Source organism: Oryx dammah, unplaced genomic scaffold (genome assembly GCF_014754425.2).
Source record: "Oryx dammah isolate SB20612 unplaced genomic scaffold, SCBI_Odam_1.1 HiC_scaffold_17, whole genome shotgun sequence".
NCBI lineage: Eukaryota > Metazoa > Chordata > Mammalia > Artiodactyla > Bovidae > Oryx > Oryx dammah.
This window is the reverse complement of record NW_024070201.1, coordinates 49,277,922-49,290,893: the sequence shown is the minus strand read 5'-3', so window position 1 is coordinate 49,290,893 and position 12,972 is coordinate 49,277,922. Positions and strand designations below refer to the sequence as shown.

Genomic DNA, 12,972 nt, shown 5'->3' with positions numbered 1-12,972 from the left:
TAAAACTCTGAGACAAGAAGTTTGCCCTGTTCACTGAGGCCACAGGTGCCCTCTCGGTCTCCCGAGGGAGTGAAGACACAGAACGTCTTCCCGTTCAGGTCCGAGAAACCCAGGCAGATAAGTGAACGCAGGGAGCCTCTGTACTTCAAGGGATCAGCCTGAAAAAAAGAGGGAGAGGGAGAGAGAGAATGATTGACACGGGGAGACCAAGCTGTTTCGGTGAGCGAGGCCCATTGTTTTTATTTTCAAAAGGGTCTTTTATACCTTTACTTGTATATAGATGGAAATGAAAGATGCAAAGTCATACAGAGTCAGCCCAAACATTACATCTGTTTTGTCTTTATCAAGACCAGGATTTTTTCTACAAACCTTTCCCATAGACAATGTTGTGTACATTATCTTCTGGCCTTGGAGGCCTGTGAACATTTTATGACCCTCATTTGATAAAGGCTGCTCAACCAGAAAACTTATTTTCCCTTGAAATGTTTTTTCTTTATATTTCTAATCTATGTCAACCTCAGAAAGTATTAAACAAGTTACATTTCTCATGGAGCAAAGGTGCAGTAAGTTACAACAAAGAAAGAACCAATTAGCTCAAAAGTCTGATGTGGTTAATTTCAAGGCTACACTTGTTTTTCTTACATTCCAACTATATTAACTAATGTATTCCCAGGTGCACAGTGGATAAGAGATATGGGAACTTAGCAACAAGCATTAGCCCAATAATGAAATCCTATACCAGCACTACTCTAATAACTTTTAACTCTTTAAAAGGCTCTATGTTTTAGGCTTTTTGTGCTTCTCACAGTTGGGAGGCTGTAAATAATCATATGCATAGCTGCAAGAGTCTGGATATACCTGCCAAGCAAGCTAGAATGTTAACAGAGGGGGTTTGATTTGAAATATTTGTCTCATGTCCAAGAGACTTATTAGCTATAGCCCTAAATTGATTTTCTCTAGAGAAAGGTGGTCAGGGATAGCCCCCTGTTAATGTCAGAGGAGTTGGTGAAAGTCATGAAATAGTAAAACAGACAGATTCTGGTTTTGGGGGTAGATGCTCAAGAAAGCCTAGGGAGCCCGTTGAGTCCTGAAGCCTTGCTTAACAGTTCTCTTCCACATGACCTTGTCATGGGTGGAATCTCCCGTGGTGGCTCCCGGCACTGGACTATGTTGTGATAGTCTCTGACCCAAAAAGGAGACCTTCTCTGTTGGTTTGAGTTCCCCCAAGCAGAACTAGAGACAGGACTTGGGTGTAGTGAGTTTGTCAGGTGATCTCAGAAGTGCAAATGAAGGAGTGGCAAAGTGAGACAGAGAAGAGAATAAAAAATGAAAGCCCCCAGTGAACCCATGGACTGGATTTTCCACAAGAAGAGGATCTATTATAGAAGTTCAGGCTTTTTGGTGGATTGCAAAAGACCACAAGAGTTCAAGCAGTTTTTTTTGCTGCTATGTACTCTACCCATTAGCATTCTCTCCTGGAATTAAGGAGCTTTATGTCATGCTTTACACCTCACTGAGATGCCATTTTCAGTTCTGCCTACTCCGTGTCTCTTCTGGGCAGCTCATCACTTAAACCCACTCCTGGTGCAAATGTGTTTCCATCAGGCTCTTTGGGTTCTTGTAGCATGCATCACATGCTACTTCAAATTCCTCAGTCTAACTCCGTCTCCACCTTGACTTTAAACAGCAGAGATACGAGTTTTGTTGTTGTTTGTGTTCATAGTTTTATCCTCAGCTCCTTGCACATTACAGGATGCTCAAGAATTTTTAGGGGCTTCCCTGTTGGCTCAGTGGTAAAGAATCCACCTGCCAATGCAGGAGACGCAGGTTTGATCCCTGATCTGAGAAGATCCCGACCCCTGATCCAGTGGGATCCCACCATACATGGGATCGCGTGTGGTGCACAGGAGCAACTACTGAAGCTCTAGGCCCTAGAGCCCTTGCTCTGCAACAAGAAAAATCACTGCAGCGAGAAGCCTGAGCACCACAGCTAGAGAATAGCCCCTGCTCACCACGAGAGGAAAGACCGTGTAGCACTGAAGACCCAGCACCACCAAACATAAAATGATTAATTAATTAAATTTATTATTTTTTTTAAAGAATTTTCTATTAAATGATTGAGTAACCAGGTTTTGAGGGAGGGAAGATAAGGAGTTCAGTTTGGGACATGTTGAATTTGTCAGAAGCTGCTGTTAACTCCATTGCCGAGAGATGCTCACACCTCAATTTAAACTGTGAATTGGCAGTCACAGAATCTTCAATTGGGAAACTCATAAAATTATAGTTGCAGAATATCCCAGTGTCCTAGAATCACTGAACTTTCAAAGTTTAGACCCCACCAAGAGCCAGAGGTATGGTTTTTCCAGTAGTCATGTATGGATATGAGAGCTGGACTATAAAGAAAGCTGAGCACCAAAGAATTGATGCTTTTGAACTGTGGTGTTGGAGAAGATTCTTGAGAGTCCCTTGGACTGCAAGAAGAACCAATCAGTCCATCCTAAAGGAAATCAGTCTTGAGTATTCATTGGAAGGACTGACGCTGAAGCTGAAACTCCAATACTTGGCCACCTGATGTGAAGAACTGACTCATTGGAAAAGGCCCTGATGCTGGGAAAGATTGAGGGCAGGAGGAGAAGGGGACAACAGAGGATGAGATGGTTGGATGGCATCACTGACTCAATGGACATGAGTTTGCGTGAGCTCCAGGAGTTGGTGATGGGCAGGGAAGCCTGGTGTGCTGCAGTCCATGGGGTCGCAAAGAGTCGGACACAACTGAGCGACTGAACTGGAATGAACTGAACTGAACTGAACTGAACTGAAGAGCCAGAGGAGATGAGGGAGCAGGGATGCTTAAACTCAGTGAGACTGGGGCTGGGTGCACAACCACCCTGAAATTTGTGTAAAATTGATGTGAAGGCACATAGATCCATTTTTGGAGAAGTTTCAGCTTTCATCAGATTTTCAAAGATAAAAAACCACTAACTGTATTATGGTTTGTATAAAAGAAGAACACAATTACCTGAGAATCTGCTGGTGTGTGCCTAGAAAACCTCTACAAGGATGACAGGAAATTGCAACATTGCTACCTCTGGGAAGTGGGGTTGAAGAATCAGTGAAAGAAGGGCATTTCACTGCTTGCCTTGTGGATTATAAATTTTGAACAATGTAAACATATTACCTTTCTGAAAATTAAGTTAAAACTTTATAATATTACAATTAAAGTTATGGCATGAGTGGCAGTAGAGGGGTTAGGACTCTGGCCTTTCATGGCCAAGGACCAGTGTTTGATCCAGTTCAGGGGCCTAAGATCCAACAATCTGCGTGATGCAGCCAAAACTAATAATAAAGTTATGATTGATCCTGTTAATGAGCAGAGCTTTAAATAAAAAAACTAGGTAGTATTTGTGCCCATCAATGAAATGGAAGCTAAAAGAGATTAATAATGCAAGTGCTGGCAAAGACATGGAGAAACGGGCACTTTTGTGCATTGTTGGTGGGAAGGTGAAGAGGGACCTTGGGGATGGCAACTTGGCAGTGACTACCAAAAGGAACACTATTCAGGGCTTCCCTGGTGGCTCGGTGGAGAAGAATCTGCCTGCTAAATCAGGAGACACGGTTTGATCCCTGATCCAGGAAGATCCCACATGCCATGGAGCAGCTAAGTCTGTGTGCCACGACTGTTGAGCCTGTGCTGTAAACTCAGGAACTGCAAGCACTGCAGCTGCGCACCCTGGAGCTGGTGCCCTGCAACAAGAGAAGCCGCCGCAGTGGGAAGCCTGAGCACTGGAACAGGGAACTGGAACTTCTCTCAGCAGCTAGAGAAAAGCCCACACAGAGGTGAAGAAGATCCAGCAGAGTCAAAAATAAATAAACAAAATCTAAAAAAATTTGTATGATCAGTATTCAGTTCCTTGAAACATCATCTTTTTATATCTTTCCTATAAAATTATACAGACAAGCAGAAAAGGATTTATACACATGGATGTTCACTGGGATCAAATATGTAACATCAAAAATTAGTATGAAAACCCTGTGTCCATCAATAAGGAAAGAGTTAAGTAAATTATGGATTAACTCTACTATGAAATTCCATGCTGCCCCTATAATAAACAAAATAGATATGCATGCATGGCATGGAAGGAAGACCATGGTACATTTTTTCCTGGGAAAATGTTGTAGAACACGCATGAGTAAGCATCTTTCTTTTCTTTTTGAAAAAAGTGACAGTAAAACACCCAAACCTACAGATTATTACAAATCAATTAATTTCAATTAAAAAGAAGTAAATTACAATGTTTTTTTAAAAAGCCAATTAAAAAAACACCCCCAAAGAAAGATCCTGCCTGCCACAACTAAGACCTGGTGTAGCCAAATGAATGGATGAATTAATTAATAAAGCATGTTTTAACAAAATAAAAAAAGATTAAAAAAAAAACAAAAATAGGCTGTATGTAGAAACTGTGTGCATCTATATTTAATATTATATTACTAGTAGTGCATCAAAAAAGGTCTTAAATGGTACCATTAGCACAAGAGCAGCAAGCAGGGGTAAGATTGAGTAGAGGGACATGGAGGAGGAGGAAGCAAAGGGAGACTTGGGCTCTGTGATTCATTCATACACAATAAGCACTCATTTCTTGGAAATAAAATGAAATGAAAGCACCAAATTGGAAACTGTCTGTTCCAATCTTGACCCAAACCAGGGGCACCTTCTTGGAGCCACTTCAGGCCCTCAGCATGCCCACCACCAGGGTGTAGGGAGCTTCCATGGGGAAGCACTACCCTCTGGACTCACCCCTATCCAGCCCCTCTACCCTCACAACCTGGGGGTTCCTAACTGGAATCATCAAAGGGTCCAGTTCTCTAGTGGCTCAGATGGTAAAGAGTCTGCCTGCACTGCGGGAGAACTGGGTTCAATCCCTGGGTGGGGAAGATCCCCTGGAGAAGGAAATGGGAACTCACTCCAGTATTCTTGCCTGGAAAATCCCATGGATGGAGGAGCCTGGCAGACTACAGTCCATGCGGTCAGAGTTAAACAAGACGGGGTCTTGACTGCAAAGTGAGGTGCAGCAGGCCTTGGTGGAGGGAGGGCACAAGAAGCAAGAATCAGAGGGGGCTGGGGACCTGCCCCAGGGGAACCCAGGAGGGAACCTGATGCAGGGGGTGGGTCCCTTCTTCTGTTGCTGACTAGAGCAGCCTAGATAGCTGAGGGCGGGGGTCACTTCATTGAGCCCCTGCTGCCTTCCTTGCCTCAATAAAGCCTCTGTTCTGCAGCTCAGATGTCTCCAGAGGGTGTGAGAATCTCTGCCTCATAATGTTTTGAGATTGCCAATGCCGAAAGGAACCCTGGTGGGAGCAGGACACAGAGAAACGGCTTGCTCTGGGGACCTGATATCTTGGGCTTAGGATCCTACTTTGAGCTCCTTCAGACTTTTGATGGAACTGAAACTGGGGGGCAGGGGTCCTGGTTTCAACACAACCTCTCTGACCTTCACAAGCTGCCTACTTCCTTGACTCTGCATTCCTTACCTGACAAACAGCCAAAGAAGCCATCTGTCCCCCTTCCTGCCTTCCAGGCTCTTGTGAGGAAACTCTCTGTCTAGTAAAGCATCTGGGGTTGCAGGTTATGGTGTGCGACAGGAGTCTGCACTTGGGCCATGTCTAAAAGTGATCAAGAAGTCATTCATTTTAGTCCCTCAGTCCCTGAGTCCCATAAGAACAGAGTAGAGCAGAGGGTCTAGTCTCACGAAACAAAGCAGTCATGAAATTTCATGTCACCATACTGCAGCACTGTTTAATGGAGTGGCCATCACAGCACTACCCTTGCTTGTTCCCGGGGTCCCCATCACAGAGTGAGGCTCCCTTCACCCTACCATGGGCTCAAATCCCCCGACATCCTGGTTGGAGACATGGCTGCTAGGTCTGGGTCTGAAACCACCTTCTTGCTTCTCCAAGCTATTTGAAGCCTCCCTTCTTCATCTGGAGGTCACATATTCCCAGGACTCCTAAGTAGCAGGCACTGAATGTTCAGAGCCCAGCTCCTAAGAGCTGGAACCCCCAAGAGGCCAAGAGCAGGGTCTTCCAGGAGAGCAGAGAGAAGGCCCTCTTGGAGAGTGAGTCTCCCTGCCCACCTACTGGAGAGAGAAGAAAAGGCAGTGAATGGTCTGCAGGGACATGGGGGAGTCAAAGCAGCCTAGGGAAGGGCAGATGGGTGACTTACTTAGCAAACGCACACAGCTCTGCCTCTTCTTCTCTGCAACAGACAGCAAAGTGAGGTCTCCAGTTAGACAGACCCTCACACCCCAAACTTCCCTTCCCTCCAAGCCATGGCCAGACCCCTCCCCATCTCAATCTAGCTTTTCCTCCTCCCATATACACTTCTGACTTCCCTTCCTCCTCCTTCCAGGGAATCATCCCCATGTGCCATCCATCCCAGCTCCCAACCCAGCCCCAGTGACTCAGTCCTGCCACCCAGCACTAGGGGATGGTGCACATGTGTCCCGTCAGCCCCACTACACCCAGAGCCTCCTGAGAGTTGAGGCCTCTTCTTATTGCCCTCCTTAACCAGGTTCTTTTGGTCTATTAGATAGACTTATAACAGAAGGAAACTTTCATGGATATTTAGAGAATCATCCGGGAATATTCACACATTCAGAAAACACCTATAGTGCCTTCTCTGAGATGGCAGAACCTGAGTCACAGAGAAAAATAACTCCAGCTACCCTCTGACCCTCAATGTCCTCATTAATCACATGGGTCCCTTGAAGGCCCTGGGGACTGAAACAACCAGGGACCTCTGGCAGTTCTGCTTCCCTTGTGCATGACTCACCACCCAGATAGGCGCAGTTAAAGTGGCTGCAGATGTGATCACTGCTGGAGAGAGTCACCCTGTTCTGGTCATTTTTCTGATCAAATTGAACGACCAAGAAGATTTCTTGAGGGGGAATCAGCACCTCATGCTCCTTAGGAAAGACAGAAAAGTCCTGGATCAGGGCCCCAAAGCAAGTCCTCATAGTAAAAATGGTGGTAGTACCAAACTTATGGGCCACAGCGGCATCCAGGGAACTGGAGGCAAACTGGCCTAAGCGGACAGGGTCCCACAGCCTCCTGGGTTCAAGATCAGCGCTCACACCACGGAACACCACAAGCCCTGGTTTCCTGCTGCAGCCCCCACTGCCCCTCAGCAGCTGCAGGGCCCGGGTCAGGTAGAAATGCAGGGCCTTGAAGGGAAAGTATTTCATGTAGGACTCCCTGGAGCGACCGCCTGTCCTCAGAGCCTCGTTCAGCTCCCGGTACAAAGTGTTAGATGAGTTTGTGTAGAGCACAATGGCAATTCCATGCTCTTTTTTGAAGCCCGGAGGCAAGCTGAGCTCTGAACTTTTTTGCTCCCAGTACTTCCCAGCATTCTCCCAGGCAACCCGCAGCCTGGTATGGCGGGCCATCTCCTCCATTAGCAGACGGACTGCCACCTCCTCCATCTTCTCTGAGCAGCCCACATAGGCGTCGTCAAAGGTGTCTGGAGCCAGGTCCATGTACTGAGAGGTACCCTGGGCCTATGAAGAAAGGAAGAAAGGACCAACAGAGGAAAGCATGTAAATTCAGGATACTGGACAGAGGTCCTGTGGGCAGATCAGTTCAGAAACACAGAATCTCATTTCTATGCTCAAATATCTAGAGTGTGAACTTTGGCAAGAGCTTAAAAAATTAAGTGACAGGTACTAGAGTCAGACAGATATGGGATGAATCCTGAATTCACCACCTGCTTCCTGTGAGATCTTGGGCAAGTCTCAACATTTCTGGGCTCAGGTTCTCCCCCTATACACTGAGGATACCTCCAACCTCATAGGGTTATTGTCAGGACTGAGTATAGATCCTCACTGTGTACTAACTAAGAGGAGTCATCTATCATTAGAGAGGTTCCTGCACGTGGTGGGACGTAGGGCTGGATGACATCCAAGCACCTTTCTGGCTCTGAGACTCACTGTGCAGATGACATACAAATATGCACTCAGTCTCCAATGACCTGACCCCATGCCCAGCGTGACTCGTTCCCTCTCCCACACAGGCGTGTAGATACCACACCAGGGCCCTGCCAGCTCTGAGACTCAGTCCTCTCCTGCTCTAGAAGCCTGCATCCTCCACCCTGGGGTGGGAGTGGGGAGGAGGTCAAGCCCTGGTCTGGGAGGGGCTGCAGGAGGGTGGTACACAGGTAACCCTAAGGAGAGTGTGCAGGCTGGGCCACGGGTGGGAGAAGGGAAGTGAGAGGAGGAAGCTGGAGGCTGTCCCGAGGGAGGAGGGTATGAAGGCAGGAGGGTCACAGGAGAACCAGTGGGTGGAGGTGGGGCTCTGGGAGATGGAGTGGGAACTTGGGGCTCCCTGCAGGGGTGGAGGTTCCTGAGAGGAAGAGGGTTCAGAGGATGGCATCCTAGAGAAGCGTCCCTGGGTGGGAGCTTTGAGGAGTCAGGCCCTGGGTCCCCCCAGCTGTTTCCTTTGTGGCAACAGATGTTTCTCCCCTGTTACCTGACTGGTGAAGTAAAGGCCAACACTGGTGAGGATGTAGAGGCTGAGGCGGCCAAGGATGATCAACAGAGCTGCCAGCATTGTTCTTGGGGGATTCTTGGAGAGTGAGATCCAGTTGAGGGTGGGACCAGCGATGGTGGTGTCTCAGCTTTGCTGAAATGGGAACAGAGACTTGGAGCCTTTCTTCTCTGTTGTGAGGGCTTCCTGGTCCAGGATTTGGCCAGACAGGACATAGGCAGGGCTAAGGCGGGGCTAAGTGTTTGGGTGCAGCTTGAATTATAGTATCTCCCCCCTCTTCCCCAGCACAACCCCAGTTTCTGCTCCCCGCCTCTTGATTCCTTGGAGATATCTGGGGTGCTTGGAGCCATCTGTCCAGTAATGATAAAGTGGATGGGTAATTTGGCTCCACTTGGAGTAGGGAGGGATCAGGGGTCCAGGACACACCTAGAGATGACCTGTTAGAAGGAAGAACCAATTCTGACTCCACGATGGAACTGTTTCTTTGACTTGCTTTCCATTGCTTTAGTTATTGTAATCATACATAAGGTTCTGCATCAGAGAACACTGCCTCTCTGTCTGACTATTAAAGTACCTCTGTTCAGCTCCCTGAAAGATAAACTGACCCTCCCACCAGTGAATGGCTTCAAAAAAAGAAGAGATTAACACATCCCTTCCACAGGCTGGGCATTCTCATGTTTTGCAAGATTAACAGCCATTTTAATACCAGATCACCTGACCTGCCTCTTGAGAAACCTGTATGCAGGTCAGGAAGCAACAGTTAGAATGGGACATGGAACAACAGCCTGGTTCCAAATAGGAAAAGGAGTACATCAAGGCTGTATATTGTCACCCTGCTTATTTAACTTATATACAGAGTACATCATGAAAAACACTGGGCTGGAGGAAGCACAAGCTGGAATCAAGATTGCTGGGAGAAATAACAATAACCTCAGATATGCAGATGATACCACCCTTATGTCAGAAAGTGGAGAGGAACTAAAAAGCCTTTTGATGAAAGTGAGAGAGGAGAGTGAAAAAGTTGGCTTCAAGCTCAACATTCAGAAAACTAAGATCATGGCATCTGGTCTCATCACTTTATGGCAAAGAGGGGGGAAAATGTGAACATTGGCTGACTTTATGTTTTTGGGCTTCAAAATCACTGCAGATGGTGACTGCAGCCATGAAATTAAAAGACACTTGCTCCTTGGAAGGAAAGTTATGACCAACCTAGACAGCATATTAAAAAGCAGAGACTTTTGCCAACAAAGGTCCGTCTAGTCAAGGCTATGGTTCCTCCAGTAGTCATGTATGGATGTGAGAGCTGGACTGTGAAGAAAGCTGAGCCCTGAAGAATTGATGCTCTTGAACTGTGGTGTTGGAGAAGACTCTTGAGAGTCCCTTGGAGTGCAAGGCGATCCAACCAGTCCATCCTAAAGGAGATCAGTCTGGGTGTTCATTAGAAGGACTGATGTTGAAGCTAAAACTGCAATACTTTGGCCACCTAATGCGAAGAGCTGACTCATTGGAAAAGACCTTGATGCTGGGAAAGATTGAGGGCAAGAGGAGAAGGGGACGACAGAGGATGAGATGGTTGGATGACATCACCGACTCGATGGACATGGGTTTGGGTGAACTCCAGGAGTTGGTGATGGACAGGGAGGCCTGGTGTGCTGCAGTTCATGGGGTCACAAAGAGTCGGACATGACTGAGTGACTGAACTGAACTTACTTTACTTCCTCACTGCCTCTCTGTCTCTATTCTATCTTTTTACTTGATTCTTCACTTACTATCTCTGTTCTATGAAAGAACCTGGCATACAGACTTCAATAAGATACTTAGTTTGAGACTCTAATCTAAAATCTTTTTGGTCCACCAGTTTTCCAAACAGTTGTATTCCTTTCCTCATCACTTTGCTTCTTGGATTCGTCGACCTGTTGGGCCTCGAGCAGAGCAAGCTTGGACTTGGTAACAGGCCGAGAGCAGCAAGAAGCACTGAAGTTTCCGGGCTGTAGGAACTGAGTCTGTGCAGGTGCTGTGCTGTCCCCTGTCCCCAGAGTCTGATGGATCAACAAAGTCTGCGGCTAACTATAGCCAGGGCAATGGTAGTATGACAACCCCCTTCCCCACAATGACACCAGGGGATCGGGGCTGAGAGCTGTAACTCCCCTTCCCAAGGACTGCCTGGTCTTTCTCCAGGACTTTCTTTGTCTCCGAGCAAAACCAGGGCTAGAGGAGGGTAACTGTGAGATGTGGTCTCTTCCCCAGGCGGGCCCTCACCACACCAGTAGACCTAGGGGATCGAGAAGGTTCCGCCCGCTGAGACGTCACTGCTTGTGCACTCGCTGATGTGCACACTATTTGCATATGGCCAACTGTTGGGTGATGTGTACTCCAGCAGTACCCCACTCCCTTCCATTCTCTTTAAACCCCTTCCCTTCAGTGCTGTGCTGTGCTTAGTCTCCCAGTCATGTCCCACCCTTTCCAACCCTTGGACTGTAGCCTGCCAGGCTCCTCTGTCCATGGGGATTCTCCAGGCAAGAATACTGGAGTGGGTTGCCATGCCCTCCTCCAGGGGATTTTTCCAACCCAGGGGTCGAAACCAGGTCTTCTGCATTGAGAGTGGTTACTTTACTGTCTGAGCCACCAGGGAAACCCAAGAATACTGGAGTCGGTAGCTTATCCTTTCTCCAGGGGATCTTTCCTACCCAGGAAGCAAACTGAGATCTCCTGCACTGCAGATGGATTCTTTATCAGCTGAGTTACCGCAACGGAAGCCCTTCAGTAAAGCCTCCTTCAGTAAGCCTTACCCCAATACAGAGCTCTCTCACATCCTCAGGGCCAGTCATGCATCTCCGCAGACCCTCTGTCCTCTGACATCTCAGATTCAGGTGAAAAAGAAAGAAAGATAGCGCTAAATCGTGTCCAACTCTTGCAGCCCGGTGAACTGTAGTCAGCCAGGCTCCTCTGTCCATGGAATTCTCCAGGCAAGAATACTGGAGTGGGTTCCCATTTCCTTCTCCAGGGGATCTCCCCGACCCAGGAATTGAACCCAGGTCTCCGACATTGCAGACAGATTCTTTACTGACTGAGGTCAGGTGACCTCATGTTTATAAACACTAGCCTTTCCCCTCACCTCACTGGGTGTGCCTATAAATACTCTGGCTCTGAGTTTTGGATGCCCCCTGGGAGGTAATGGAAGAAGGGGCCAGTGAGGAATCAGTCAGCAGCTTCTGGCAATGTGAGCCTCTGGAGGTGGCAGGTTTCTTCTCCCAAAGTTGCCAAGTACTTATGGGTCAAGAAACCAGGATTTAAGAGATGTTCCTGCTATCTGCTGTGTCTGAGATGGGCATAGAAGGTTACATTCACCCCAGGGCCTTGTCCTGGTCTCATTCATTAATTCAGCCCCATCTTCATTCCCCTATCCTCTTGGGTTTGCCAGACAAAGAATTTCCTTCACCTAGAATCCTGATTCCTGTACCAAAAATAAAGACAAACCATGTCGAGGCTTGGCAGAAAGTGGGGAGGGAGGTGAAAAGAGGCACATCCCAGAGAGTTCCCTGGTGGCCTGGGGGTTAGGATTTTCAGACATTCACTGCAGTGGCCCAGGTTCAATCCCTGGTCTGGGAGCTGAGATCCCTCAAACCACACAGCATAAATGAAAAAGAAGACAGGCAGTCGGAAAAACCAGACTGCTTGTCTGGCAAACACAGAAAATTAAGACAAGTTCCTTTGTCCCCTTCCAATGAGACTGGCACCCCCTAAGCTCTCCAAGATTAGAAATCAGAAGTCACTCAGCTGTTCTCCATTATTGTGAAAAAACAGCAACTCACCTACATATCTCGATGCCTCTCCCCCTAAAGGGTCCTGATCACTGACAGCTGCTGGAACAGAAACTGTTCTATACTGTCTGGACAGCTAGGCCTGCAGGGACAGAACACGGGACCAGAGCTACTGGTGTCAGGATTTTGTCCTTTCTCCATCCTCTGGCTTTGGGGAATTGCTTCTCTTATCCCGAGACCTGGCACCCCAAGAAAGACCCCAAGAGATGGAGTCAAATAACTAGTTATTGAACAACAGTCTGGAGCGAAGTAGATAGTCCTCCAAGATCACCTGGCCAATCACCCTGGAGTTGGGACCCAGACTCTCTACTCTGGGTATCTCTCCATGCTCACCTGAAAGAATCAATAAGGAGATACTCCCTGAGGCCAGGGATACTGAATGCAAGACCAAACCCAGTGGGAAGGCACTTGTTCCAGCTTGAATCCTTGATTTCTCTCTGGCTTCAGGGATTCCCTTTTTCATGGGAAGAGCTCTGGCCCAGAGCATTCTGGGCAGAGGCTAGTATTCCTGAGCCTAGAGGAGATATCCAGAAATAGATGGGAGAGTGTCACATTTCTGAGCAGCTGTGTGGGAAAGGTACAAGGGGTGTGGGATTTGATGTCTAAAAGAGAA

General features: G+C 47.5%; 1 protein-coding gene across 1 annotated transcript; it reads right to left on the bottom strand.

Annotated features, from left to right (window-relative positions):
• Positions 1-5,771: 5,771 nt before the first annotated feature.
• LOC120875951 (ecto-ADP-ribosyltransferase 5-like) lies at positions 5,772-8,601 on the bottom strand. Its single transcript, XM_040257693.1, has 4 exons — positions 8,521-8,601; positions 6,830-7,553; positions 6,221-6,253; positions 5,772-6,134 (listed from the first exon to the last, which is right to left on the bottom strand). Exons 1-4 carry the CDS (start codon positions 8,599-8,601, stop codon positions 6,028-6,030), a joined length of 945 nt encoding a protein of 314 aa, XP_040113627.1. The 3' UTR covers positions 5,772-6,027.
• Between the last annotated feature and the right edge of the window lie 4,371 nt (positions 8,602-12,972).

Excerpts from the sequence above, each read along its gene's own strand:
- LOC120875951 (XM_040257693.1), bottom strand. The coding sequence starts at position 8,601 with ATGCTGGCAGCTCTGTTGATCATCCTTGGCCGCCTCAGCCTCTACATC. Across the intron at positions 7,554-8,520 it reads GCCTTTACTTCACCAGTCAG|GCCCAGGGTACCTCTCAGTA; the intron begins GTAACAGGGGAG and ends CTTTCTTCATAG. Across the intron at positions 6,135-6,220 it reads GAGCTGTGTGCGTTTGCTAA|TAGGTGGGCAGGGAGACTCA; the intron begins GTAAGTCACCCA and ends TTCTCTCTCCAG.